This window comes from Colius striatus, chromosome 3, assembly GCF_028858725.1.
Source record: "Colius striatus isolate bColStr4 chromosome 3, bColStr4.1.hap1, whole genome shotgun sequence".
Taxonomy (NCBI): domain Eukaryota; kingdom Metazoa; phylum Chordata; class Aves; order Coliiformes; family Coliidae; genus Colius; species Colius striatus.
The window spans coordinates 75,003,864-75,031,366 of record NC_084761.1 but is presented as its reverse complement, the minus strand read 5'-3'; the positions used below and the strand labels follow the sequence as shown (position 1 = coordinate 75,031,366).

The 27,503-nt window shown below is 43.4% G+C and overlaps 2 protein-coding genes across 5 annotated transcripts in view; one reads left to right on the top strand and one right to left on the bottom strand.

Annotated features, from left to right (window-relative positions):
• The window catches only part of WDR19 (WD repeat domain 19), a 44,605-nt gene extending 23,656 nt beyond the window's left edge, over window positions 1-20,949 (top strand). The window contains exons 24-37 of one of the 2 annotated variants that reach the window (XM_061992345.1): window positions 228-311; window positions 1,390-1,536; window positions 1,955-2,079; window positions 3,469-3,581; window positions 5,048-5,116; window positions 7,598-7,675; window positions 12,035-12,131; window positions 14,233-14,357; window positions 14,998-15,079; window positions 15,828-15,978; window positions 17,239-17,362; window positions 19,205-19,281; window positions 19,935-20,055; window positions 20,822-20,949. In XM_061992345.1, the coding sequence (XP_061848329.1) occupies window positions 228-311; window positions 1,390-1,536; window positions 1,955-2,079; window positions 3,469-3,581; window positions 5,048-5,116; window positions 7,598-7,675; window positions 12,035-12,131; window positions 14,233-14,357; window positions 14,998-15,079; window positions 15,828-15,978; window positions 17,239-17,362; window positions 19,205-19,281; window positions 19,935-20,049 (1,387 nt within the window). In that variant the 3' untranslated portion in view covers window positions 20,050-20,055; window positions 20,822-20,949. Of the gene's footprint in view, window positions 1-227; window positions 312-1,389; window positions 1,537-1,954; window positions 2,080-3,468; window positions 3,582-5,047; window positions 5,117-7,597; window positions 7,676-12,034; window positions 12,132-14,232; window positions 14,358-14,997; window positions 15,080-15,827; window positions 15,979-17,238; window positions 17,363-19,204; window positions 19,282-19,934; window positions 20,056-20,821 lie in introns of those variants that run through there. The other variant, XM_061992346.1, reaches the window with a different exon arrangement.
• Window positions 20,950-22,450: 1,501 nt separating this feature from the next.
• Window positions 22,451-27,503, bottom strand: part of RFC1 (replication factor C subunit 1) — a 40,755-nt gene continuing 35,702 nt past the window's right edge. For all 3 annotated transcript variants that reach the window (XM_061992349.1, XM_061992347.1, XM_061992348.1), the window contains exons 18-25: window positions 27,289-27,384; window positions 27,034-27,132; window positions 26,485-26,639; window positions 26,254-26,371; window positions 25,253-25,398; window positions 24,618-24,831; window positions 23,482-23,673; window positions 22,451-22,941 (exon numbers count right to left, since the gene is read on the bottom strand). In XM_061992349.1, the coding sequence (XP_061848333.1) occupies window positions 22,846-22,941; window positions 23,482-23,673; window positions 24,618-24,831; window positions 25,253-25,398; window positions 26,254-26,371; window positions 26,485-26,639; window positions 27,034-27,132; window positions 27,289-27,384 (1,116 nt within the window). In that variant the 3' untranslated portion in view covers window positions 22,451-22,845. The remainder of the gene's footprint in view (window positions 22,942-23,481; window positions 23,674-24,617; window positions 24,832-25,252; window positions 25,399-26,253; window positions 26,372-26,484; window positions 26,640-27,033; window positions 27,133-27,288; window positions 27,385-27,503) is intronic.

Sequence of the window (27,503 nt, the reverse complement as noted above, 5' to 3'; positions counted from 1 at the left end):
CTGTCCTGCTTTAAGCCTGGATACTCATGAAGCAGTCTGTAACTTCCAGTTCTTAGATCTATAAAGTGTGGCTTTGAAAATTTTTAAGTGCATTCAAAGCTTATACATTGCATTGAATTACTTCCTTTTGAGTCTCCTTTTCAGTGTTGATATAAATATTCTTCTTTTACTGGAGCAAATGTGAAACCAGATGTATTCATTAAATAACTGTTCTCTTGTCTTTCTAGGGCAAAGGTTGGTGAATTACTTCCTCATGTTTCATCTCCAAAGATTCACCTACAGTATGCAAAGGCCAAAGAAGCAGATGGCAGGTGCATTTGAATGCTTTTTTTTTTTTTTAAATAAAAAATGTTGCTATTATTGTTCTTGTTATTTTTGTAGATTACTTTTTTGTCAAGTCAGGCTTTAAATTTTCTATAAAATGCCCTTATGAAAATGGATTCTGAAATATGGAAACACTTAAGGTGTTTTGTAAAGATTTTAACCATAATTTAAGGACCTGGCACTAGTATCAAAGACGTGTTTCTAATTGTTTTCCTGTCTAAGCATTAGTATCTTTTTAACAAAGACATTAAAGGTTTTGCAGTACTGTACCAGATGCAGTAGTCCACTTAGCAGAGTATTGCAGTTCAGTTTGTTTCTAATGACTCCTTAATTTTGATTTTTAAAGGTTATTTCAAGGGGGAAAAAAAACACAAGAGAAAATTTTTCATTCTAGAAACAACATACTGTTACATCTTAATAGCTGCTGCACTTGCAAAATACTGAATAATGTGAAGTTTTTTTCTGAAATGAAAAACCAAAATGGGTTTTATTTAATCCCAGAATGTAGTTTCTACTAGTCCTTACCTGTAAGTAAATGTGCTTCAGAATAATGATACTTTAAAATATGAAACAGCACCAAAGTTAAATGTTTGCATTGATGAGTTCAGAAAATACTGTGTCAATTGCTTAGTTTGAGAATGAGAAATTTCTCATCTTGTTTACAGAACAGAAATCTCTTTTTTTTAAAGTGTACAATTAGTTATTATATATTTTTATTATTCTCTCCTAAGTGATTTCATTCAGAACTAATGGAATAGATGATGTCTACTGATGAAACAGATGAGCTGGTTTTAAGATGTAACAAAAGGGATGCTGACAAAATAGATCAAAATAGTACTGTGGTAAACATTCTTCTGTTGTTTCTGCCTTTTATTCTCCCAAGAAAAAGATTAAATAGAGACAAAAAAGCATAGTAAATGCAGAACAAGGCTATTATATGCAAACTGAAAGGAAGATGCCACAAAGTAGCCTCTCAGAAATAAAATACTGTGTGTTTCTTTCACACCATACTGTAAAGAGTTAGTCAGAAGTTAGAAAAACTGATGTGGAACCATTATTTTTCAGGTACAAGGAAGCTGTGATAGCTTATGAGCATGCAAAACAATGGGACAGTGTCATTCGACTATATTTGGATCACCTTAATAATCCTGAAAAGGCTGTTAGTATTGTGAGAGAAACCCAGTCACTCGATGGAGCAAAGATGGTGGCCAGGTAACAATCCTCTAACAGATGTTGAAAAAAGAGGGTGAAAGAGACCATACCTATTGGAAGCTGGTGAGGCTTGCTAATGTATCAGACTCTGGTTATTGGTACTTGGCCAGCGAATGTATGTTTCAGTTTATAGATCAGAGTTCTGTAAAATTTGGACAGATAAACAGGGTTTTTTCTGTTTTTTTAACTTTCTGTTTAAAATTATATCAGCCTGAAGTAACAAGTTTAGTCAATAATAAAAGTTTCCATGCTGTATTATTATACTAAATTACTTATAGTAAACTATTTTAAAAAATCTAGATCTAAAATAATTTAGAAGTGGATCGTATGTCTGTGCCACAAAACACTCTATATTTCTAAAACATGGCATTTATTCATTATGCTACTTAGTACTAAGGTATTAATCTGTTCTGATTAGATTTTTTCTGCAGCTTGGTGACTATGGTTCTGCCATCCAGTTCCTGGTCATGTCCAAGTGCAATCATGAAGCTTTCACGTTAGCTCAACAACACAACAAGATGGAGATTTATGCTGATATCATCAGTGAGTATTCCAAGTTTTCTTGCAATATGTTTTGCTGTTCTTCTAATTGGTTTAGAGCAGTTTGAAATCATATGACAAAGGGTTGTGAAGTTTTGGTTCCCAGCCTTGTCCCTTTCCAGTCAATATGGACAGATCTGGCAATCTGTCTAAATCAGGCCTACAAGCTAGGCTTTGCTTTCAGCTTAGACATCTCCCTCGCTCTTCAGTCTAGGCTGTTTTCAAATCTCACCTGTGCTAGAGCTTCTTCTGTTTTTCAAGTGAAAAGCATTTGTCTAGACTGAGTTTTTGTGTCATTTGAGGAATCCCTGTCTATGACCTTGATATATGTAATACTGCTTTTTCAAAACGGAGAATTTGACTGGTGCAGTTCTTGACTTTTGTCCCCTCATTTCCTTTTTTCATGGTTCTAGCTCTTTTCTTACATGTGTATATCACTTGTCTGTCTTTTTTTTTTTTCCTTTAAGGCCCTTTGTGGCCTCTTGACTCAGTAGAGAGAAAAAGGAGACCCTACTGAGAAGCTGACTTTTGCATCAGGCCATCAAGTCAGTCAGTGGCCAGCTTGTCAGTTTGCAATAAATTTTGTGTTTTCACCTATGTCAGGCACAATTCTATATAGAAACAGTTCCACGTATCTATCTTTCAAATTATCTCATATTTTCAATTAATCTCTTCCTTCAAAAAAATGTATTCTTGTTATGAAGGTGTTAAAAACTTGGCAACAGCTAGCTTGGTGATGCACAGTTGCAGTTGCTTGTCAGGGTAGCCACTATTGTTCTACTGTTCCTTATGCTTTCTTCCTCCTCTCCTATCCAAAATAGGATGTCTCATATTGTAATCTAAGTGAGTGGAAATAGGGTTTGAAACTTACTTTGGAGCCATGTCTGTCTTTGGTTTAGAAGTATACAGTAAAATGGAGTCCTGCTTAGAAAATGAAGTTCTATTCCCTGCTACTATGTGGTTACACTGGTCCTTATAGTCTTGGTCTGTGTGATACAGATGCTCATGTATTGTTAAACTGTGAAGATAATTTCATTCCTGAGCCTATGATCATTTGCTCTGTTTTAGTGTTGCCAAGACATAATGGAAAAATTCATTAGTGGGTCACAGTTGTACCTTTTAATTACATCTGTAAATATAACAGAAATCCAATTAGAGTTTAAAACCTGTGGAAACAATGATTTCACTGCATCATTAGCTCCTAGCATCTGTCTTTTAGTTTGATTGAATAGGAAAAAATGTCTAAGACATAACTTGAATCTAATTGGCTTTGGTGTTCTTTGCATGTCATTAGGGAAAACCAAAATGTGGGATAGGAATTTGTTCTTTTGATAGGGCCTTTGACTTGCTTAATAAGAGTCCTCTGCTGCCATTGCTGTCTGTATGTTGCAGGTTCTGAAAGTGCTACCAATGAAGATTATCAGAGCATTGCACTATATTTTGAAGGAGAAAAGAAGCATTTTCAGGCGGGAAAATTTTTCTTGCTCTGTGGTCAATATGGACGGGTCAGTAAGAATTTAAAAAGAAGGATGGTTAAATATTCATAAAAACTGTTCAAAACAGTGCTTCAGAATCAGGGAAGTTCATAGTAGGCTTCAGCTGCCCTAACTGATGACATAAGGATACTTTTCAAAGGTTTAAAAAACATAAGCAAACTATTTCTATTTACAATTATCTACAGTGTGTTCTGTGAATTACAGCCTGCCATGCACATAACTTCTTCATAGCAGAAGAGGCTCCAGGTGGATCAATGTGACACTGTTCTTGATGAACCTCTGAACATCACAAACACAGGGATATGTAGAATTTACTTACATTTTATTATCTTGACCGGTGAAGACTTGGTTGCTGACTAATTAATTCATTTAGTACAGTATCATATAATCATAGAATGGTAGGGGTTGGAAGGGACCTTTAGAGATCATCTAGTCCAGCCACCCTGCAGAAGCAGGTTCACCTAGATCAGGTCACACAGGAACACGTCCAGGCGAGTTTTTAGACCTCCAGAGAAGGTGACTCCACACCCTCCCTGGGCAGCCTGTGCCAGGGCTCCCTCACTCTCATAGTAAAATAGTTTTTCCTTATGTTTAAATGGAACTTTTTGTGTTCCAGCTTCATCCCATTACCCCTTGCCCTGTTGCTAGATACAATAGAAAAAAGTGATGCCCCAACCTCCTGACACTCACCAGTTAGATATTTGTAAATGTTATTGGGATGCCCCGCAATCTCCTCTAATCTAAACAGCCCCAGTTCCCACAGTTCCCCTGATCATCTTGGTGGCCCTGTGCTGGACTCTCTCCAGAAGGTCTCTGCCTCTCTTGAGCTGGGGAGCCCAGAACTGGGCACAGGACTTCAGATGTGGCCTCACCAGGGCAGAGTTGAGGGGGAGCAGAACCTTCATCGACCTGCTGACCATTGGCCTTCTTGGCAACAAGGGCACATTGCTGGCTCATGTTTAGTTTATTATCAACCAGGACTCCCAGGTCTCTCTCCACAGAGCTGCTCTGGACAGGTCTCTTCCAGCCAAAACTATTCAATGATTCTGCAATTCTGTGATTAAGAAATGTTTGACATTTGCACACTGAACACATACCAAAAACCGTGACTGATTTTTTGCAAATGGCAGCCATTGTAGATGACCACCCTTTCAGCTGGGACATATGGGATCCAGTGGCACATTAATCATTAATTTCTTCTCAACATATTGCTGTGAATATCTTTCATGCTTAAATGAGGATATATGCCAGAAATTGGCAAAGCCTCAACTATTATTTCTTGCAGGAGTATCTGTAAGAGCAGCTACTACGTTTGTAGTGTATGTGGTTGTTGTTACACCTGTAAAAGTACAGTCAAGCATTCAGTGTGGCACTTGTGTCACACTTGTGTCAAAATGCAGAGACAACTTGATAAAAATGAGGCAAATGATAATTTCCTGTGTCTCAGTTTTAACTTTTCTTCCATGTCATTTTAGGCATTAACACACTTCATGAAAAGTCCAAGCACAGAAGATAACTTGGCTATAGAAATGGCAATTGAAACAGTAAGCAACTTTGATAAAAGAAAAAATTTTTCATCTTTTCAAATGTACCTCAGTGTTGTGACATTTTCCTAGCATCACTGAATGTGTTTGGACAGGTAGCAAACAGAAGGGTTCTGTATTAGTAAAGGTGATATGTAAACATTAAAAAAGCAGAATAAGTTAATACTGACACCAGAGGAAAATGTATTTTCAGTCTTCAGAGGAGGGATTATGAATTCATTCAGTTTTTTGTGGCTGTGTGTCAGAGGGACCTGAGTTTGGAATTTTCTCTTTTAGCAATAGCCATATATGATTTTTCAGTTTTGCTGATTTTTCCAGTCTGCACACTGGTTAGAGAGGTCACTATGCCTCCATTGTCCCTGTCTGTCACAGCATCACAGAGTGGTTGGGATTGGAAGGAACCTCTGAAGGTGATCTGATCCAACCCCCCTGCTCCAGGACAGACACCCAGAGCCAGTTGCCCAGGACCACGCATGGATGGCTTTTGAGTATCTCCAGGGAGGGAGACTCCACAGCTTCCTGGGCAACCTATGCCAGTGTGTGGTCACACCCAGAGTGAAAAAATGTTTCCTGATGCTCAGAGGGAATCTCCTGTGTTTCAGCTGGTGCCCATTGCTTCCAGTCCTGGCACTGAGTACTGTTAAGGAGAGCCTGGTTCCCTCCTCTTTGTGCCCTCCCTTCACATATTTAAGTAATAGACAAGATTTCCCCCTGAGCACTCTCTTCTCCAGCCTTAACTCTCTCAGCCTTTCCTCACGAGAGATGCTTCATCATCTTCGTGGCTGTTTGCTGGACTCTCTCCAGTGTGTCCTTATCTCTCTTGTACTGAGAAGCCCAGAACTGGACACAGCAGAGTGCAGCCTCACGCAGAGTAGGGGAAAATGATCACCTGCCTCGACTTGCTGGCAACGCTCCTCCTGATGCAACCCAGGATACTGTTAGCCTTCTTTGTTGGAAGGTCAGATTGGTGACTAATGTTCACCTTGATGACCCCCAGGCTGTTTTCTGCAAAGCTGCTTTCCAGCTGGGTGGCCCCAGCATGTGCTGGTACATGGGGTTGTTCCTCCGCAAGTGCAGGATTTTTCACTCCCTTTATTAGAGTTCATGGGATTCCTGGCAGCCTGTTTCTCTAGCCTGTCAAGGACCCTTTGGATGGCAGCACAGTCCTCTGATGTGTCTGCCACTCCACCCTGGTTTGTGTCATTAACAAGCTTGCTAAGGGTGCACTCTGCCCCATCATCCAGATCAGACTGGATCCAGTATTGACCTACATTGCTACTTCCTGACCGTCAACTAAACTTTCTGTTATTGATCACAACCCTCTGGACCTGACCAGTCAGCCAGTTTTCAGTCCATCTCACCGTTTATGCAGCCCATATTTCTTCAGCTTCTCTATGAGGATGTTGTGGAAGACAGTGTCAAAAGCCTTTCTGAAGTCACGGTGGACAATGTCTGCTGCTCACTGCCTTCAACTTCCACTATCAGAAGATCAATTGCAGCATCAATCTTATGTAATACCTTTTGTTTTCAATCCTTATTATCTCTAAAGATCTCCTTTCCATCCCTAAAAAAAAAAAAAAAAGAAATTTGAGATGAAGCAACCTTTGCTTAGTTATTTTGCTCATGATCTCCAAAATTCTGTAGTCACATGGTCTCCAGCTCATGCTGCACCTCAGCACGTGCTCTGTTTCTTGACATTCACTTCTATGTACTGGAAACTTGCCTGAGCAGGCCTACTGCCACCTTCCATCTCAGCAGGCATTGCCACTTCCTGTCATCCAAACCATGTTCAGACTGCCTTGCTTCCCTTCAAGAAGCCACAGCTTTGAAAATCTTGTTAGGTACTACTAGAGCTTTTTCAGGCTCTTAAGCCGTAGACCTGCCTCTGCTTGGAGCTAGCACAGCCACTCTTGAGGCCTCCTGTTTCACAGAGCTGTTGGCATGGCATGTAAGATGGAAGTGTCGAATGCTTTCCTCTGGATCCAGATGTTTTAGCCCAAATGAGTAAACCAGAGGTTATGAATCAACCCAAAGACTATTGTACCATATGTATCCTTGTGGAATCTCAACACCTCAGCCATATATTTGAGACTATCTCTTCAACTGTCTGTATTCTAGTGACCGGCACTAAATACTCCTGAGACACAAATTGTGCTGGGCCGATAGACGTAGCTTTGTGACAGCAGGCTTCAGCACATGCTGCCTGGATTCAGACACCTTCCCAGTACAGAAACAGAGGAGATGTTCATGCTGGGAAAGACACGTTTGTTTATGCTCCCCTGACATAGCACATTGGAAAATAAATATGAACTACTGCATGTCAAAGCTTGATGAACCAAGTAACCATCTGGTTTGAACACACAGAGCTTAAAAAAAAATCATGTTTTAAATCTGTCTTGTTTCAGTGCTTTTATGAAAAGCCTCCTTATGAGTATTTTTCCTTTCTCTTCCATATCATAATATTTCTTCTTTCTTTAATAGGTGGGGCAGGCAAAAGATGAAGCCCTAACAAATCAGCTGATAGACTATCTTATGGGAGAGACTGATGGCATGCCCAAGGTATTGTATTTTTCTTACTGCAGCTGTTTCACATTGCTGTGCTACAAGGTCTTCTGAGCTGATTTTGTCCTAAAAGTTTTGATAGACATGGATTGTGTTTTAGTTTGGTTTTGTACCATCTTCACTCTGTTACTCTCTCAAGTAACTTCAGTTTCAGAAAGATAAGAAAGGAAGTAACTCTTAGATATAATCATCCTTCTCCAAGCTTTATCAAGTTGGACAGAGAAGATTGAAATTAACACTCATAGTGAGGGAAAGACACAAAGCTTGGCTGTCTGTTCACGTCAGTTAGCCAGCTGGCAGTTGCCTTTCCCAGATGGACAGTCAGCATGTTTGTCTCAAGACTAGCCCCAGCACCGATCTCTTCTTGCAGTGTGGGGAGTTGCAGTGGAAGAAAGTAAAGTAGTAGATAGGAGATGAAGGACAAAAAGCCCAAAGATGACCAGGCTACAGTAGTTCCTGTATTCATGTCAATATGAGACCTAAAAAGTTGTGGACAGATTTCTGAAGTGAGCAGATCCCTGTTGGTTTCTGAAGTGATAAATGACCATTTTCAAATTGTGCTTAGGCCAAAGCAACTCAAAAGCCTTGTGACTGACATCACTTGAAAGTGTAATAGCTTCATGTGGATGTCCCTGTGACAGTTAAATCCTATTTGAAAAAAAACCCTGATCTTTCTTTTGGGAATTCTTATTATGTAGTAGTATTTCAAGTTTGAATTGATTATTCAAAGTCACTTTCATCTGTGGATATAGGCTGCAGGACAGTAAAATACTGTGGCCAATGCTTTTTATGTTTTCACTCATCGTTGTCATAGAAAATCTTCTTTGGATCCCTAGAACCTTTCATTTTCTTTTTCTTTTAGACTATTTAGAAGGGTTTGTGTTTTCTGAGTTAGGAGGTGCTTTGTGCTATGAGGCTTCTTTTAATGTTGCGTGATCAATGAAAAAAATTTAGAAAGGACCATTACCCTTTCTTCCATATTTCCCGCCTCTCTGTTAAAATAACCCATGCACTGGGTGTGATAAGGCTTCTGGCAGACTCGTAGACGTCTTTCCCTCTCGTGTATATATGGATTTGGGAGTTGGGGGATACTTGCTGGCATATTTTTTCTGTTTTATTTGCCAGTGCCATAGGTTTAGTAATAAAAGAAGAGGATCATTCACAAACTAAGCAGCACTTAGATCTGTGCTAGAAATACAAGATGCTGACAGATTAAAAATGTCCACTATAAACGTGGTGTTAGACATTGGAACAGCAGCATTGGAGGTTAAGATGCCAAACAGCTATTTTGCAGAGTGACTGCCGGTGGCCTGTCTGGGCTCTCTGAGTTGGAGCTACAGAAAAACAGGCATCAAACAGTCCACTTTTAGCTTTTATGGCCATAGAGCTTACGGTATATTCAGTTATATTTGGGCTTGAGTCCATGGAACCAAGTGTCTGAGCCACTGGAAGTTTTAGTGCCTGTTCAGCAGAGCTTGAGTGGGAGCTAAGTGGTGCTGCACCCATGTTTCTCTGCTGGGAAAGCCCAGTCCTGGGCGCTGACATTACAGTCTACAGTTAACTCCCTAGTCAAGAAATTTAAGGTCACACGCAAACTCACAGTAAATACAGTGAAGTGCAAAATGATATGCATGGAACAACAAGTTTTGCCTTACTGAAGGGAGTAAGGTGTGGTAACAATGGAAGTTACATGGTCTTGATGCAGTAAGTTTATTTCACCTGTAGTATTACAGCTATGGTTTATGATTCTGTGGGGAGATTAGAAATTCTGGCTCCTTCTTTTTGTATGGTGCCTAGAGATTAAGGCATTGATAGTTTAGACTATTTAGAGACACTGGACAGATGACGGCCAAGACAACTTTGCTTTAAAACATTTTAGAAACCCAAACAAATAACCCTCTGTCTTTTTATTATTTACCTGTAATTTGAAATATGAACAATAAAATTATGAGAAGCAAAACACAGTGAAACAAACAGAGTTCAGCTGCAAGAGATGAGAATGAAGGTGTTGGAGGTGTTTGATGAAAACTGTGCAGCATCAGTGTAAGCAAAAGTCATTTCATATTTATGCTGAAAGTTGGGTGGACAAGTCTATGTTCTAAGAGCAGCAGCCCAGACATCTGGCTGGAAGAAGTGCATAGGACTGGGTAAGGGAAGTGAACTACAGCGTGATCTCTAGACTGAAGAGGTTCTAAAGGTTTTAGAAAGAAAATGTTCTAAAGAAGAGGTTCTAAAGGCTTTAGAAAACACTTAGAAATTTAGTGAATGCCGTAACTTCCATATTAAACTTTGTTTTGAACTTCAATGTGGAGCTTTCTTTCCCTTGTTTAAAAGCTCTCTCTTGTTCTTCTGAATGCCTTAATCCAATCTGCCCTAGTCTCTCTCAGTGAGTAACAAAATTTTACTTTATCAAATCATGTATATTTGTTTTAAGAATCTTACAAGCCAGTTCTTTTTCCCTCATTGTGCTATGGAGGCAGCGTTCTGGAAATGATCAAGCAAACGGGGTTGTTTTTAGAAAATAGCAGCTTTTATGTGGTGGTATTATTGTAAAGCTGGAAGTAAGAGTGAACTTCAAGTAGCCACGCAGCAGAAACTTGCTAATCCTTGCAGGCATTGATCTTCAAACCAGATCATTGCTGACAGCAGCATGATTGCTTTAAGTCTGTCACAACGTTACCTGTGATTTAAATTATCACATGTGATATTTTAATTATGTGACATTTTAATTTAGTACCATATTATAAAAATAATCAGGCTTTCCAAAATTTTGCTATACTATTATCTGACTAATAATAAATTATATCTTAAATATGTTATGATGTCAGTTATTGTATTTGTTAACTTTAACGTGTAAAGCTTCTTAATTTGTCACATGTGTACTTTTGTAACGTTTTGGGGAGCGATAACTAGCAAGCTTCTGCTGCCTTGTGTGTGCACGTCTTCCAAGTACATGTGTTTTAAAAAGCAAAACTAAATTAAAGTCATGGTTGGCTAATATTCAGACCACTTAGATTGCATTGCTCCATTTTTTCAAAGACCTTAGGAAACATGTTGTGAATTGACAGCTCCTTCCTGCGTTTCTTGCTTTTAAAATGTCTGACTTGATAAAAGCGTGGAAGCAAAACATGAGGCTGATTTTTCTGAGACACCCTCTATTTCTATATTTTTTTCCATATGGCTGCCATACAAGTCATTTAAATATATTATTTAAGTAAAGTGTAACTGGTGACATGGGAAGTACCATATAAGACCACTGGTCAGTGCTGGGACAGGATCCTTCCACTGCTGTGGTCAGAGAAACGGGAGGAGCCATCTCTGGTCAGTCAGAGGGGTCACAAGTTGGGAAGACTTACATTGTCACCTGCCATTCATCATGTTTGTCTTGCCCAACTCAGGGAACAGCAGTTTTCCTTTTTAAGGCAGTTTACAGTGAGTAAATAATATGCAGTAGTATAAGTAGTTGTGGTTATTTTATTATCTACAGAACTATTTCATTATTGTTAATGGTTCTTATGATCTGTGACTTTTGGTTATTGGTTTAAAAGTAGTTACTTTTGGTCACTTAATGCTTTTCCTTATATTGTGAGTTCAGAACAAGAACTTACTTTTCTTTTTTTCCTTTGTGTCTGCCAGACTTTCTCTCTCACTTTTATTTCTGTGGGGGATTTTTTTGTGTGTCCTGTTTTTGCCTTGCCTGTCAGACAGGGAGTCAGTTACTCTTTGCAGTCATCTTCTTTATAAAGACATGTCTTCATATCTTTCGTGTTTGTCTTCCTTTGAATTCCCTTGAGTTTCTGCATTTTTGCAACATGTTGGAGCCTTACATACAAAACCCCCACAGTAATCCAGACAATGGCATAACATAAATTAATACAATTCTTTTTAAAGACATTTTTATACCATTTTAACATAGAATATACAGTGTAAGTGTTTGGAGGTTACTAATAGTATGGCACAGTTAGTTAGCTTCATTCTGATTTGTGTATTTCAGTTGTAACCATACCATTATATACAGCATTTCAGCTCCATTTAATCTTGATTTACCAGTTTAAAGGTCCCCAGGGCTATTTTATTTTGTATTTCAACTGTATTTTTAGGAGTGTGCTCTTCTGAGGATTTCCTCAGAATCCTTGTGAAAGACCAATTCTCTATTGCTGATTCCTTTTTTTAGTGGTCTGCTAGGACAGGCAGGGTTTGCAGCACAGCTAAAGCAGGCTGATAGAAGAGCTCTTTGGGAAGCAAGCCAGGTTGTCTGCTTGCTTTGGAGAATGTGGTGGTGGGATGAGCGAGAAGAGAAAGGGAATACAGCATGGATTCCATTAGTACTAATTGCTTTTGCATTATTTAATTAAGGATGCCAAGTACCTGTTCCGCTTATACATGGCACTAAAGCAATACCGAGAAGCTGCCAGAACTGCTATAATAATTGCCAGGGAAGAGCAGCGTTCAGGTAAGCCTGTTTTCTTTGATGTGACAACATCTCTGACACCACATCCTTGCAGTACTCAGAGTGCTGCTCTTTATACAGGATAATGCTTAAAAAAACACATGGCAATGCTTTTAATTCTCTCCAAGTTTAATTTAGAACTTGAAGTAGCCTTTGTGAAAAGGTATTGACTCACACTGTGGAAAAAGAAAATTGTGAAAAACATCTGCATTCTTTATACATTCAAGTAAACACAGTGATTAATATTGCCTGCAGCTTTGCTTTTCTGTACATCACAGATCTTAGCATTGCAGTTTCTCCGTGTGCTTTCTGACTTGGATGCTGATTCTTTACTCTTTGCACATGATGTTTTTTCAGTGGGAAATGTACAGAGGAGATGATTTCTGTTGAAGGATCAGACACCTGCTTACTTAAGCCATGTTTTCACCTCTGAGAGGTAGCTGAAGTTAGAAAAAAGTAATAGGAGGAGACAGGACTAGAAGCAAAATAGCTGTTGCCTCCATTATTCTCATTCCTGTGTAGCCATGGCAGCAGCCTTACCGTAACACTGCTTGGAAAGAAAAAACATCTATAAAGGCAAAACAGCAGCCTCACGATAGCCCAGCAAATTAACATTTATGGACTGCTCCTCAGCACTGGGCTAAGAAGTGGAAAATCTCTCAAACCCTTGACAAGCACAACCTCCCTATTCACTGTAGCAGTGAATAATGCATTTGTGCTAGTGATGTAAGCAGGAAAAGCAAAGGCTCAGGGGTTGAAATATTTACTGACTTGTCTGAATCTGAAAACTCACATTGAAAATGCAGTATCCCATACTGTATTTCATGTGCTCAGGAAGTATAGATGTCTCTGCAATAGTAGATAAGCACAGTGTTTTTCTTACTATAATGACCAATCTTGCAGTAACTGTTTCCTCCGCAGTGGCACAGCTTTAGCCTGTTCCCCTCTTCCTTCACGAGACTTCAGTGAGTTTGATTCTGAAGTATAATTTATTTTTTCCCTAAATATCCATTTAACAAACAATATTTAAGTGATACTGTTGGGTGTTTTCCTTGGGGTGTGCCATTTTATGTGCAGTTTTCCTTGAAGCTGGTTTTATGTAATCATGTGATTTTAAGACTGATCATGTTACACTGAGAGTAGGTGACAAAGCAGGAAAAAGTAACACTTTTCCAGCAACGAATTTTGGAGTGATAGTTATCTGCCTCACACAAATTCCAGAGGCTGATTCAGTTGTAGTGTATAACAATTCAGTTGTAGTGTATAACAATTCAGTTGTAGTGTATTTTGCTCCATAGAGTAAAAACATTTGCCAATAGAGAAACAGAGGAAAAAAGTTGGCTGAAGTAAATGAACCTAAAATTTCCTTTAAATGCCTCCAACTGCAAAGGGTGTGACTCTAATCACAGGGAAAAAATAAAATTAAACCAACCCCAAAAAAAGCAAGAACAACCAACCAGCTAAGAGCAGACTAAGCAAACTAAACTGGTTGTTTTCAGCTATGTTGATAATTTAATGAAGTCCTGCGGTTTCTGGACAGTCCTTGATAGTAACCTGGAAGCGTATACGTATATCTATCTCTCTATAGTATAATCTAGTGAATTAACATTTCTATCTCTCTATAGTATAATCTAGTGAATTAACATTCAGATCTTTATTATTTCTCTGATGGATTTGGAGTTTGGTTGGTTGCAGGCAAATGATAAAGTTTAAGGGTGTGAAATTAACATTTAAACACTAATTTTTGAGTATCTGACATTGAAGAACAAACAGAAGTAACATCTCTAAATGCTCTAAAGATCCTTTTTCTCCTCATTATTGTGGAAGCAGTGTGTTGGATAGAGCATCTTACATTTTTAAAGTCTCATTATATGAAATTGTCATCCACTTGCAGACTTTGCTACTGTTTAGATGACTTCTGCAAGTTGGGGTTTTTTTCCTTATTTAACTCCCTGGTTGATACTGTTCAGGGTGCTGCAACAAGCAACTGCTTGTGACTTTGCAAAGAAATTGTCATGCAAAGGTTTTGCTGTGAGAATAAAGGTGTAGCAAAGAAATTGTTACAAAACATGAAGTGTGTTGTTTGTTGTTGTTTGGTTTTAAGGAAACTACCGGAATGCACATGATGTTCTTTTCAGTATGTATTCAGAGTTAAAGGCCCAGAAGATTAAAATTCCTTCTGAGATGGCTACAAACCTTATGATTCTGCACAGCTATATTTTAGTAAAGGTAAAGAACTGAGAAACTGTATTTATGCCTAAGTTGCACAATCTCTGATTTATTGAACTGTACTTGTGGATGCTCCGTATACATAAATGACATTGTCACATAGGCTGTATCACAGAACCCAAGTGCGTGGTAACAGCAAGCTTTAGGAGGACAGTCCATGCTTAGTTCTGCTTCTGATGAGCATACTGAAAAATTAAAACCCTATATATGGCTTCCTGTATTTCTTTTGCATTCATACTTAACAAATGTTGTGCTACAAGTATAGTTATTATTTGTCATTATTTATTGTTGCTATTATCTATAAGCAGATGACTGCTTTTCTGCATATGAAATTAAGCAGAGGAGCTGAAATGGTTTCTAGTAGTTAACTCATTATATTTAGCCTTACAGGCAGCGTCTGGCCTCCCTCTCTTCCAGCAGTGAGGCAAGAGCAGGCAAATAGTTGGCTGAAGGCCAGCGAGACTGTTCTGGGCAAGAGCCACTGTGAAGTCTCTGGTCCTGTCTCTAGTGCAGGATACATCCCTGCGTAGCTTTGTGAGAGCCGTGGGTTGCACCTCCCAGAAGGCTGAGCACCAAGAGCAGGCTGCAGGAATTCCCCTGGGAGGGCTGCAGTAAATCCAATCTCTGTGCTGTGTTCCAGACTCATGTGAAGCGTGGCGACCACCTGAAGGGAGCACGTATGCTCATACGTGTGGCCAACAACATCAGCAAGTTCCCCTCACGTAAGTTTGCTGCCCAGGGAGGGTGTGGAATCTCCTTCCTTGGAGGTCAAGACCTGTCTGGACACATTCCTGTGTGACCTGATCTAGGTGGACCTGCATCTGCAGGGGAATTGGACTAGACAATCTCTAAAGGTCCCTTCCCGACCCTACCATTCTGTGATTCTAAGTGCTGACAGCCCCAGGCCCATGCTCTGCTCTGCTCTGCATAAGGACAAGCAGAGCCTGAACCCCTGTGTTGTTAGTACAGACTCCTGTGGCGGCAGTCACACAGCCAGCTCTGCCACCCCTGCTGTTCAGCCTCAGGGATGGATGAGGCTTCTCTCGCCAGCAGCAGCAGCTGCCCCTCTCCTTGCCCACCCCAGCTGCGACGCTGAGCTGCCTGAGTCCCGCACAAAGCCTCGCTGTTGCAGGGAATGAGCTGATGGGCTCCATGACTTTGAAGGCACCTTTTGGGTACCTCTAGAATGTAGACTTTAAACAGCGCAGGCCAGAGTCAGCAGAAGTAGTTATAATCAAAACCTGCCTGCTGCCATGCTGAGTTTCAGAAATGCAAAGCAGTGAGAGGTGAAACCATGATTTTCTTGTATATAGTTCCAGGAATTGCACCAATTGTGCCACTGTGTACTGTGAGGGAGAGGAAACATACTGTTGTTTCTCATCAGGACCTTTTCCGCCGTGTTAGCTCAAAGGCTTTCAACGTTAATGTCAGTAAGTAAGTATTTGACATCATTGCTTCATTCTCTTACAGACATTGTGCCAATTCTGACTTCAGCTGTAATCGAGTGTCACAGAGCAGGATTGAAAGACTCAGCCTTCAGTTTTGCTGCTATGTTGATGAGACCCGAGTATCGGAATAAAATAGACCTTAAATACAAAAAGAGAATTGAAGCAATGGTCAGGTGAGTGGTGTCAATCTGTGCTTGCAGATCTGTGCAGCGCCTGTGATGTCCTTTTTGCTCATAAAGCACACAGGCTGTGTCTTGTTTTCGTGTTATTTCACTGTCTCACATTTGGAATGCCAAGAACCCTTTCCCCTCTTCTCTGGCAATGGGAGGCTCCCTTGCAAATGAAAGGTTCCTTTGGCTGTGGTAACCCTTCCGTGGGACATGCACACAGAGTGCTCCTGAGCCAGCAGCAGCAGGTTCCAGCTCTTGCACAAAGACCCAGCTGCAGCCACAGAGCTTCAGTCCGTCCCCAGTTAGGAGGGTGCCTGTCACCTGTGGCTGCCACAGCAGCAGCACTGCACTCTGCTGCTATGCAGGCTGCTGACTCAAGGGCTAAGATGGAAGGACAGATAAAATAGATGAACTCTTGCCATTTTCTTCCTCATCTGGGAGTTCTATTCTGACAGATCCTAGCCAGTGTTTTCTGTCAAAGGAGGAAGCGTGAGTGTGTGACAGCAGGGCAAGCGTATGTAAGGCTTTTCTTATTTATTCTCCCTGCCTCTAACCGTTTTGAGGCTCAGGGACTTGCTGAGCCCCTGTGGGTGTTTCAGGTATTTCTTATGTCTTTCAGTTCTCTATGAGCTGCTGCAATTTCTCTGCATGAAGCCATGTAAATTGTTAATGACGAGTGACTTCTGAGACAAGAGGTTCCGTCATGTCAGGACTGGTCCTTGGCTAATTTAATGTGATGCCTCATACTTGTCCTCTTGGGAGAGATGGAACCTTTTCTGTGTCATGATCTCACAGACTTCTAGGTTTTCTTCATTTCCCCTCCACCAGTCATGTCTTTTTAGGACGTGAAGGGTCTCAGCTTACACAGCTGTTCTTTTATGGATACTGCTCCCTACAGCCTTTTGTTGAAACTCATGGAACCTTTTTGGAGGAGGCAAGGCCAAAACCACACACTGTATTTCAGATGTGGGCAACCTATGGATTGGTGTGGGAGCAGAATTGAGTCTCTGTTCTGCCCTGCTTGATTTAAAGATGTGATATTGCTTCAAATTTGATGGAAAAGGACGTGTTTCTCTAATTGTGATGAAGCTTGAAGGAGGATTAAAAGGAAGGAGCTGGAAGAACATAGAGCAGAAGCTGGCAGCTCTGCAAAGGCCTCAAAGGCACAGCATTTGCTGAGCATCGAAGGCCTTGCACCACACCTTCGCTCAGGTTCGGGGTGCTGGAGGTGTTTGTTGATGTGTGTGTGTATCCTCCTTCCAGGCACCCGGACACGACAGAAGCAGAGGAGCCCAGCACAGCCTGTCCCTACTGTGCCTTCCTGCTGCCTGAGTGTGAGCTGCTCTGCCCCAGCTGCAAGAACACCCTCCCCTACTGCATCGCCACGGTGAGTGACAAGTGGTGTGGCTGCAGCCACCCGGCTGGCATACGCACACACACACACAGCAGCTGTGCACACATAGCTCACACACACACAGCAGCTGTGCACACATAGCTCACACAGGGCCTGTGCACACACAGACACAAGGTGCACACACCCACAGTGTCTGTGCACACACACACTTGCTTTTGAAAAGGGAGGCCCTGGGGGAGCAGACTTAAGCTACTTGGTTGTGTGCGTTGGTTTGACAGGCTTTTTCTTTCCAAGCTGTTGCCACAACAGTAAAAACCATTCTTAGCTATGATAGAGCATCCTTAGTCGCCATCTACAGATTGCAGGCACTTAAGGGTGACAGGAAAAGCAGAAAGTGGCTCTGGAAGCTTCCAGCTTGCCAAGGAGGCAGCTGGTGCAGCGGGGCGCCCCTGCACACCCGGCCCAGGCGTTGAGGATGGACAGGCAGGATTGTGCTGCTGAGGCCAGGGCCCAGCCTAGCGGTCAGCTCCTCTCAGGCTCAGAGCAGCAACAGCAGAGATGAAGTCCCACTTTCTTCCACACACAGGGGCTTGGAGGAGGGCATGGTGCTCTTCCCTTAGACGCCAGGCTGCCAAATTAAACAAAAAGAACAACAGTTTCCCCCTCCCCCCCAAAAAAACCAACCCCACACCAACAATCCCACACCACTTCAAAAATCTGTTTGGGAGATACCCAGAATGTAACAGCACTTTTAGGCACTTCCAAGGTTTAGTCAGTCATAGCTCAGCCACTGACTTAATTTCTGGGATTACTGATCCTTTCAGAAACAAAGTTCCAACATTTTTGTTTTGGGAGATGTTAGAGTGTAGTGAAAAGCTTTAGCTACGCTATCATTACACCCAAAAGTCATCAAAACCAAAATTGCTGGCTCCTATCTAACCAACCGTTCATTTTCAATAGGTTCAAGTGATTTGTCACACAACCACAGAAAAATCAAAATGCCCTTGAGCAGGAATCAAATGTGAAACATTCTTTATTAAAACTAAAGAATTAGGTCTTACAAAAAATATAGTCATAGCAACTCATTTACTCTATTGGTGTAGCAGAGTAAGATGAAGGGTGTATTTTAGAAGTATTATCTGAAGGGGAAAAAAGTTACAAGGCTTCTAAGTACAGCTTTTTGAGCCAGAACAATGTAAGTATTCGTGCATCCTCCACATCATTTATGGGTTAGAGTTCACTTCCATGACAGAGGGCTGTACCATCGCTGCCCGCTGCCCTAGGAGCCAGTTGCGGATTTTATTTATTACAGCAAAAATCTCTCAATGGAGTTCAAGGTGCTGTTGTATTTGTATAGTTTTGGAAAAGTGCATCTGAATTACTTCTGTCAAAAGCAAAGTAGTAGACCATGCCAAAGAAAAGGAAATGACTCCATTGAGAGAGGCGAGCAATGAGCAGGTCAGTGCTCAGTGCTCTGGCCGGGACCCTCTGGGGGCACGCTGTGTCTGCCACATGCAACACCAAATATCTCAGAACATTGAGATACCTCCCTGCATAGACATCTGCAGGTAACAGTCTAGAGCTGCCAAACTAAAAGAACTTTTAAAGCTGTGATTCAATACAGTCTTAGCTTTTTTAGTTCTGAGAGAGGAAGGTGAATACCAGTGAAAGCAGCACAGCTCAGGGTCAGGGGGAGCTACGTGCAGTTACAGCATGGACACAGTAAGCAAACCACAGGAACGCTGTCAGGGCTTGGGGTTTTAAACTCCTTGAGAGCTTTAGAACTTGGTTGCTGAGACTCTCCCCAGCAGCAGGGCTCAAGCCCAGTGCCTGGGTCAACACCTGCCCTGTAACTGCCTGGGGCTGTTCCTGCAGGGCCGGCACATGGTGCGGGAGGACTGGACGGCGTGTCCCCACTGCGACTTCCCTGCCCTCTACTCTGAGTTCAAGAAGTAAGTTGAGCTCTTCTTTCTCTACTGCAGGATTGCAGTGGGTGTTCATCTTTTAGCAGCAAACTGTTTCCTTTGGTACTAATGAAATGTAACAGAGGGGTGGGGTGGACAAGAAGTCTCCTGTACCTGGCTTCATCTACCATCCTCACAGCTTCCCAGGGGACCCAAAGCTGTGCTGCTGCCCTCAGGCACACCCACAGGGCTCAGGAGAGGAGAGGGAGGGGGTTTGCCCAAGAACTCCATGCCCTGTGGGGAGAGGGGACACGAGAGCAGCAGCAAACACCACTGCACAGGCAGGGCAGTGTTGGGCACAGGCTGAGGCAGCACTCAGCTCCCACCCCTCCTTGCCTTCTGGAGGAGGGGAGGGCTCTGGTCAGATACTGGCACATGGCAAGCTGCAGAAGTGTCACATTCCAACCTAGGCTCTGCTGCAGATGTTTTAATAGCCAAATTTTCTTCATGCCCCTGCAGCAGCCTTTCTGGTGCCACAGTGGTTCTCTGAGAACAAGACAGCCTTTGCTTCGCCTCAGCAGACGTGCCTGTTGCTTGGGCCTGTTCTTACAGAGCAGAACTGAGGCCTCTGCCTCAGGCCCAGCTGTTCCTTTGAAACTGTAAGAATCACCATTTGACCAGTCACCCTTCTTTTGTAACAGCATGTTACAGACAGAAAACATCTGTCCAATGTGTTCTGAAAGGATTGACATTGTTCATCTTAAGAAAATAAATGATTGCACACAGTACCTCAAACCAGAAGATGGGGAGCAGTAACCTCAGGTACGTGCTCTTGCTTTACTTACCAGGGCTAGTTCTAGAGGAGAGAGGGGAGTTTTTCCCCAGGAAGGGAAATGCAGCATTCAAGACACTAACCCACAACCTGGGTCTGTCCCATAGCTAACCCAGCCCACATGCAAACAGCAGTAGGTTTTGCTACTGCAACTAAGGTGGTTGGAGAATTGTTCCAGTTATGAGGCTTTAAAGCAACTTCCTTTGATGATCACATCTCAAACCAAAACAAGCTGCAGATGTGCTCCTGAACAGCTTCAGTAGCACAGAGAACAGGCTGGAGCTCTCAGCATCACCACATCCTTCTACAGACCTACCAACAAGTGCTTAAGTGTAAAAGAGAGAGACGTGCACAAACAAACTGGAAGGAGCAGATCCAAAATGCAGCTTGCACAATCTTGGCTTCTGTTTCCCAGAACAGGAGACAGGGCACAGGGTAAGGGCAGTGAGGTACAGGTGTGAAACAACCTACTCAAAGCTGGAGGCACTGCTGGCTCTGTGCCTCACACTGTGACTCCAGGGTGCCCTTTTCTTGTAGGAAAGGTAACTGAAAATGAGCTTACAAAATTCACTCTTACTGTTGACATTTCAAGGCCCCTTTCCCACTGCAAACACCATAGGAAAGAACACTTTGCTATGGGTCACACTAATACACAACACAGAGATTGTATAAACCACAATACCCTGAGCCCATGTTGTAGTTTGCTATCGTGGCCTGTATATCCTGCAACTTGACTGATCCCCTCTCTGTTTTCAGGACAGCATGTGTTTGTTCTCAAGCCAGCAGCACGGAAACCTCTGTCACTACCTTACACTGCTTGTGCCCGTGGGGACTTCACAACCACCACATCACTTCTGTTTTGTTATATCGAAAGCTAAATATTTACAGGCTAAATTTTGTACTTTGATTTATTATAGTAATAAAAGTGATAATTCTTCTTACCACAATTTGCATTTTATCTGCACCAAAGACAAGCCAAGGGGTGTTCTGGGTTATGTGAGCAGAACATTCCCCATGTTCTCTTTTCAACTCTGGGGCTGAACACAGGGCTGCTTTCTATTAAACATTTAAGTTTTCCTGTCTAGTTCATGATTAAAGACATGACTCCTACGAGCACAGGCTCCCTCACTGCCTTTCTGTGTCTAACAGAGCAAAAAGGAAGTTGTAGGAAAACAACATCACCACATCCTGGGTGTGAAGGGAAGCCAGCCCTTGGAAGGAAAGAGGGGACAGAACACTGTGGTTTTGCCTGGGCCAGGTTGTTTGGTAGCAGGGGTGCTACAGGAGTGGCTTCTTTAAACGAAAAGAGTTGCCAGAAGCTTTCCATGTACCTCACACGGTTAGGGCCAGTCAATTCAAAGCTGGACCCTGCACCTGACCCCGGCCTGGCCAGTTAGTGATGGAGGCAAGACCTCTGTGAAGAACATATTTGAGAAGGGGAAGTAGTTGTTGTACAGTTGCAAAACTGCAGCAGCAGCAGGGAGTGAGAACATGAAAACATCTCAACAGACACCAAGGTCAGTGGTGAAGGAGAGGGAGGAGGGTGCTTAGGCACTGAAAAGGCTCCCCTGGGATATGTGGTGAGGACCACGGTGAGGCAGCTGTGCCCCTGCAGCCCATGGAAGCCACTGGGGAGCAGAGACCCACTCACAGCCTGTGGAGGAGCCCACACTGGAGCGGGTGGATGCCTGAAGGAGGCTGTGACTCTGTAAGAAAGTTCATCCTGGAGCAAGTTCCTGGCAGGACCTGGGAGTCCAGGCGGGAGGTGCCCACACCAGAGCAGGTTTGCTGTCAGGACTTGTGACCCTGTGAGGGACTCAGGCTGGAGCAGTCTGTCCCTGAAGGACTGTTCTCCCAGTGGGTGACCCATGTTGGGGCAGGGTGAGGAGCTGCCCCCATGGGAGGCTCTATGCTGGAGCAGTGAGGAGCTGCAGCCCATGGGAAGGACTCACGCTGGAGTTCATGAGGGACTGTCTCCTGTGGGAGGGACCCCACACTGTAGCAGTGGGAAGTGCGAGGAGGCCTCCTCCTGAGAAGCAGCAGGAAAGTCCATCTGTAACAAACTGACAAGCCCCGTCCCTCATCCCCTGCACCACTGTAGGGGGGAAAGAAAGGGAGTCCTGAGAAGCAGAGGGGTGGAGGGAGGTGTTTTTAAGACAGTTTTATTTCTCATCTTCCTGTTCTTACTGTTCCTTTAATAAATCAAACCTTTTTCTCACCAAGTTGAGTCTGTTTTGCCTGTGACGCTAATTGTTGAGTGATGTCTCCATCCTTATCTCAACTCACAAGCCAGTTGTATTTCTCTCTCTCACCTGCCCAGTTTGGGAGGGGGAGTGATTTTATGACTGGGTGGACACCAGGCTAAACCACCACATTCACCAAAGCTTTAAAAGACTCCTGTGAAACGTTTTATTATCATTTTATACACCACGTTAGTTTCTACAATGTACAAATATGCAATTTAGGTTTGGGGTTTTCTGCATCACATCCTATTTACAAGAGCTCTCCACAATGTCAAGGGATTTATAAAAAACAGTGAAGTCCGGGGAAGGCTGAGTGGAAGGGGTGAATACCCAGGCAGCTCCTGCCCCTGCCTGCCACGTGGTGCACGGGGACAGTCAGAGCCTGCAATGCTGCTGCCCCTGGAGAGCAGGTACAGCCTGGCCCCCTGACCTTACCTCTGCCAGAGGAGCTGTCCCAACTCCTGCACTGCCTCTGTCCCATATTCCTGCCAGAAGGAAGATAAGCAAAGCTGCATCCGGAGCAAGACTTTATTCCACTTAATGTCTTGTCTTCTCTTTTCTTTTCCCCTCTTTTTTTGTTGTTTCTTCATTTTTCTCTCCTTTGGGTATCTTGGAAGACTTCACCTTTTTTTGCTATAAACAGAATACACAAACACTTTAAAATCCCACCACAGCCTGACAACAGCACAAGTCAAAATGCCATCAGTTTTAACAAAAAAGCCACCTCTCCTCCCTTCCCCACTCTGGGATTTGAGGTTTAAGTGGTAGAGAGAACAGACTCCACTCCTAAGGGCTGACTACAGTTCCCCAAGCTGGTGGCAAAGGGCAGTACTAGCACTGCCACCTGTGACCACAAGCCAAGGCCTGTAGCTGCTCTCACCAGTGGCAAGTCCCCCACCAACACCCAAAATGTTTGGTTCTGGAGTTGGATGCAGCATTCTCAGATGTACGGGAATGTCTCACTTCAGTCCAACATGCAAGCAGAAGCCCACACATGATGGCTTGTGCACACTGCTATGCTTACAAATCTGAAAGTTGAGAGATGATGTTTCATATCTGCTAGGAAATTGTTGGGTTTTCTTTTTGAATTCAGATGATGTTACAGGTCCCAGAAAGGTAACTAAGAAGAAACAGTTTAACAGGGTAGTTTAAACAGTGAGGAAACTAAGGCACCTTAATCATTGCATCACTTTCAACAGTATCTTGCTCATCCTCATCAGACTGGATCTCTTCCACATTCAAGTCCTCGTTGGGCTCCAAGGTCAGCACAGATCCTGACTGCCTTTTAGATGTCTTGATGGAACTGAGTGAGTAGGGAGTCAGATGTGCCTCTCTGTTATAGGCACGTGTAAAAGCTGCCTTGACCTGTTAGAGTGGAAGGAAACCCGATGAGTATCAGGTTAGGAACTGCAGACTGTCAGCTAACCAAGTCTTGGCTATAGGTCCCACATCGTCTTTCCTTTGGGAAGATGTGACCAAAGCCTTGTAGAAGACGCTGTCTCAAAAGGACATGAGGTGTCCAAGAGCTGTGTAGTGAATGCTCATTTGAAGCAAGTCCTACATAATCCTCAGAGAGAGTATGTACCTGCAGCTGCTTCTTGCTTACACCTTCAGCACAGCTGTTCTGCTGCTCCCTGCTCTGAGTTCCCGAAGCTGTGGCACCAAACACGTGCCACAGCCGAGTCGTGCCCCCGGCTCAGGCTGCACACCCAGCATGCCACAGGGGGGCTGGTGGCAGAGGACAGCTCTCTCCCCGAGTGCTCAGCCTGGCGTAGGGGATCAGATCTCACATCCACCTCGCAGTGGCTGTGACTTGAGCTTAAGCTCACCTTGTGCCAGAGTGCCCCAGCCCCTGCGGCAGGCTGACTGGGCACCAGCAGAGCACTAGAGGCCCCCAGGCTGGGCAGTTCTGTCCAGCTAGACTGTAGACAATGTCAGACAGCCTCTGGACTCAGTGGCCAAACCACAACAGATGAAGCTGCATGTCCCCACTCCTCTGCATGAAGGTGACAAGGCAGTGCTCTGTGGAGGTGTACTGCTGCCACAGAGCAGCTCGCCTTCCCTCTCCTGACACAGCCAACAGCTACAACACTCCCAAAGGAAGCACAGCCTATCTTTCAGAACATATCTCTGAGGCTTTAGTAGTGTTTGGCAGTCTATTACAGAGACTACTGTTAAATAAATCACAGTTAATAGGCAGCTGCACCAATCTGAGCCTTCCAGCATCACATCCACACCACGGCTCTTAATCTAGAGTTTCTTTTTCAAGATAAGGGAAAACAAGGAAAAAATTCACCAGTGGGTTGTACCTTGGGATCCAGCTTTGAGAAGGGACTGGGTTTGCCTCCCCACATGCTTATTTCCATGATATTTTCAATGTCTTCTTTCGTCAGGCAGTAGGAGTCCATGAAGGTTATAGCCTCTTGGACACCATCTGCTCCCAAGTCTTTCAAGGGCCGGACGAGCGCGTCCCGCAGGTAGGACAGATACTCCATATTCACTGTCCTCTTGCACATCTGGGTTCTTTGTCAAATTGAAAGCAGCTAGTAAGTGCACAATCACCACCACCCCCCAGTTCTACACACAAAAGCAACTTGCAGGTAAGGCCCTCAGCAAATGGCTAAGCAGATAACTTAAGAGCTAACTGCAGACTGTACCATGCTGTGCCTTTTGCCCCTCCTACGTTAGGGCAGGGTATTCTCAGTGAGGGGCCCATGTTTGAAACAACTTCAGAGGGGAAAAACAAAGTCACAGCACCCCTGACTACACTGCTTACAGTCTGATTGCTGTCCAGACTAAGTGCTAAAGAAGCATCACTGACAATGTAGGGACACATTCACAGAAGTTTGTGCCACACCCAGCAAGGAGTGAACAGCAGGGAGTCAGCTATGTGAGAACTAAATACAGGTATTGACAGAAAGCAGGAGAGGAACGTGGGTACTACCTGAGACTCATGTGCATCGCCAGGTCTTGAATGATGCGGTCATGTTTGCCTGTGGATGAGAACTTCCCAAGCCAGCTGGGGAAGACAGGAAACTGGGACATGGAACCTCTCATCAGCTCCCCTGGGAGAACACTTGCATAAATAGCCTGAAAAAGTAACACACATGCCAACCTCAGACCACAGCAAATTATCCCACTGACACCCTGGCACACTGTCCTACTTGTCTGTGTGAACAGGGGCAGGGAATATAGTCCCACTGTGAAAACAGCTACTTTAAAGAGAGCTCTTTCATGGTTGCTTGTTTCCATTCAACCCCTTTTAGGCTACAGCTTCGTCTCCCGTGCCACCCTATTTGTGACCATGTTCTAAAATAGCTGTGAAATTAGCTGAGTTTTTAAAAGCCATTAAAAAACAAAGGCCTGTGTTTCCAGTGTCCAGTTTCAAAGGCAGCCAGTCAGAGAGTTGACTTCACACCAACAAGTGCTGTCATCTCAAGCAGACAGACATGGGGAAGGCAACATTTCCAAAGAATGAACTCGGCTAAGTTCCCACACAACTTCTGTCTGGACCTGCACTAAGCAGGAAGGTGGACTAGATGACCTCCAGAAATCCCTTCCAACTTAATCTACAGTCACAATCCTTTAAGCACAAACCTTGTCAGTGTTTCAGTGATTGTTAAAAGAAGCAGGAGCAAAGCATCAGTCCTCTGTGCCTGGCCTAGCAAGTGGCTGGGACACAGGGCACATAAATGAAGGGGAGTAGGCTTGTGCCTGCATGTCTGCGGGGATGTCCAGGGCCAAGCTTCTCCAAGTTGCAGAAGACTCATTTCATGATACAGCATGCATTCAACAATATGAATATGGGCAAGTGCTCTGCTAAACAGCAGAACTGATTACTACATGAACTAGCCAGGTCATAGAATTGTACTCAAACAGCAATTCCAAGGGATCAATCCACACAGGACACCCACAAAGCACCTAAAATGACTGTTAAGTGCTCACCTGTGTTGGAAGAAGGTTCCAGTTTTGCTTGCTACGAATCTGTTTGTCCACTATATCACCATCACATATACTATCAGCTGCTCTACTCAAGAGCACCAAGTGCTTTTTCAGATTCCCTCTGGAAAACAAAAGAGCGGACTGTATGACAACACAGAACTACGCAGAGAGGCTTCAGTTGAGTTTTAACCCGGCACCAACGCCTGTGTCTGCTCAGGGTGCAGAGTAACTCACCCAGCAGCAGCTGGTTTCACGTGCACGTAGTTCTCTTGGACAAAGAGAGGTGCCAGGGAATAGTCATGGAAGAAGAGATCTGATTTGTCTATGAGAGACATGCGCGACGCCTCCTCCCCGCCAGCAAAAACCTTCCTCACAACATCGAAAGGGCCCTGAGCAAAGGAGATTTCAATGAGTCAGTGAGTCTCAGGCCAACACAAATAATAAGACACAGCAGAGCATCAACAAAATAACTGTACTGACAGTACCCAACTGTAGCTGCACCCATCAGTATGAGGGCAATGGTCAGTATTCCCTTTCTAGCATGTTTTACCCATTACTTTCAATATTAAAAGAATAATCTCCTGAATAGAGGACTCATGATGACAACCATGAGCTTCAGAACTGCATCTTAAAAGCACATCAAAATCCATACTCAGTTGGGATTTACCGCTCTTCCAACAATTTATGGCCAGTTTGGCAGGTCCCTGCTTCTGGGCAATCAGCTCTGAAGATGCTTACAAAGCCTAGTGGTTGCATCACAGGATGACAGCAGCAGCCACTTACCAGTTTGACATCCTTTTTGGCCCTGCTGGCATCCATTTTAGCCTCATCATAGGTCAGGGATTTATCTTTTGCACACCACATGTTGAGGTTATGTAAAACCTGAAGAACAAAGCGTAAAATTTGGTACCACTGTAATGGAAAACAGCCCCATCTCTAGAAATAAAAATCCTGCTACAGTTCAAACACTTCACTGAAGTCAGAGATGCGGCTGTGACGTGCTCTCTGAACGGTCAGTGACGTGGAACTGGCACTGACCTGTCTGATGTCCTGATTTGCTGCCAGGATTATCTCTTGCATAGCAGGTGGTGGGATTTTTAAGCCTTCCTTAAATGCAATAGACATCATGGCACCCTGTCACACACACAATGGAGGAGAAATTGTCACTAGAGAATTCCAAAGAGTTCTTTCTCTTCCCTACAGAACACGTTAACACATCTGTGAAAGAGCATTACCATATTTTTCTAGTTTTC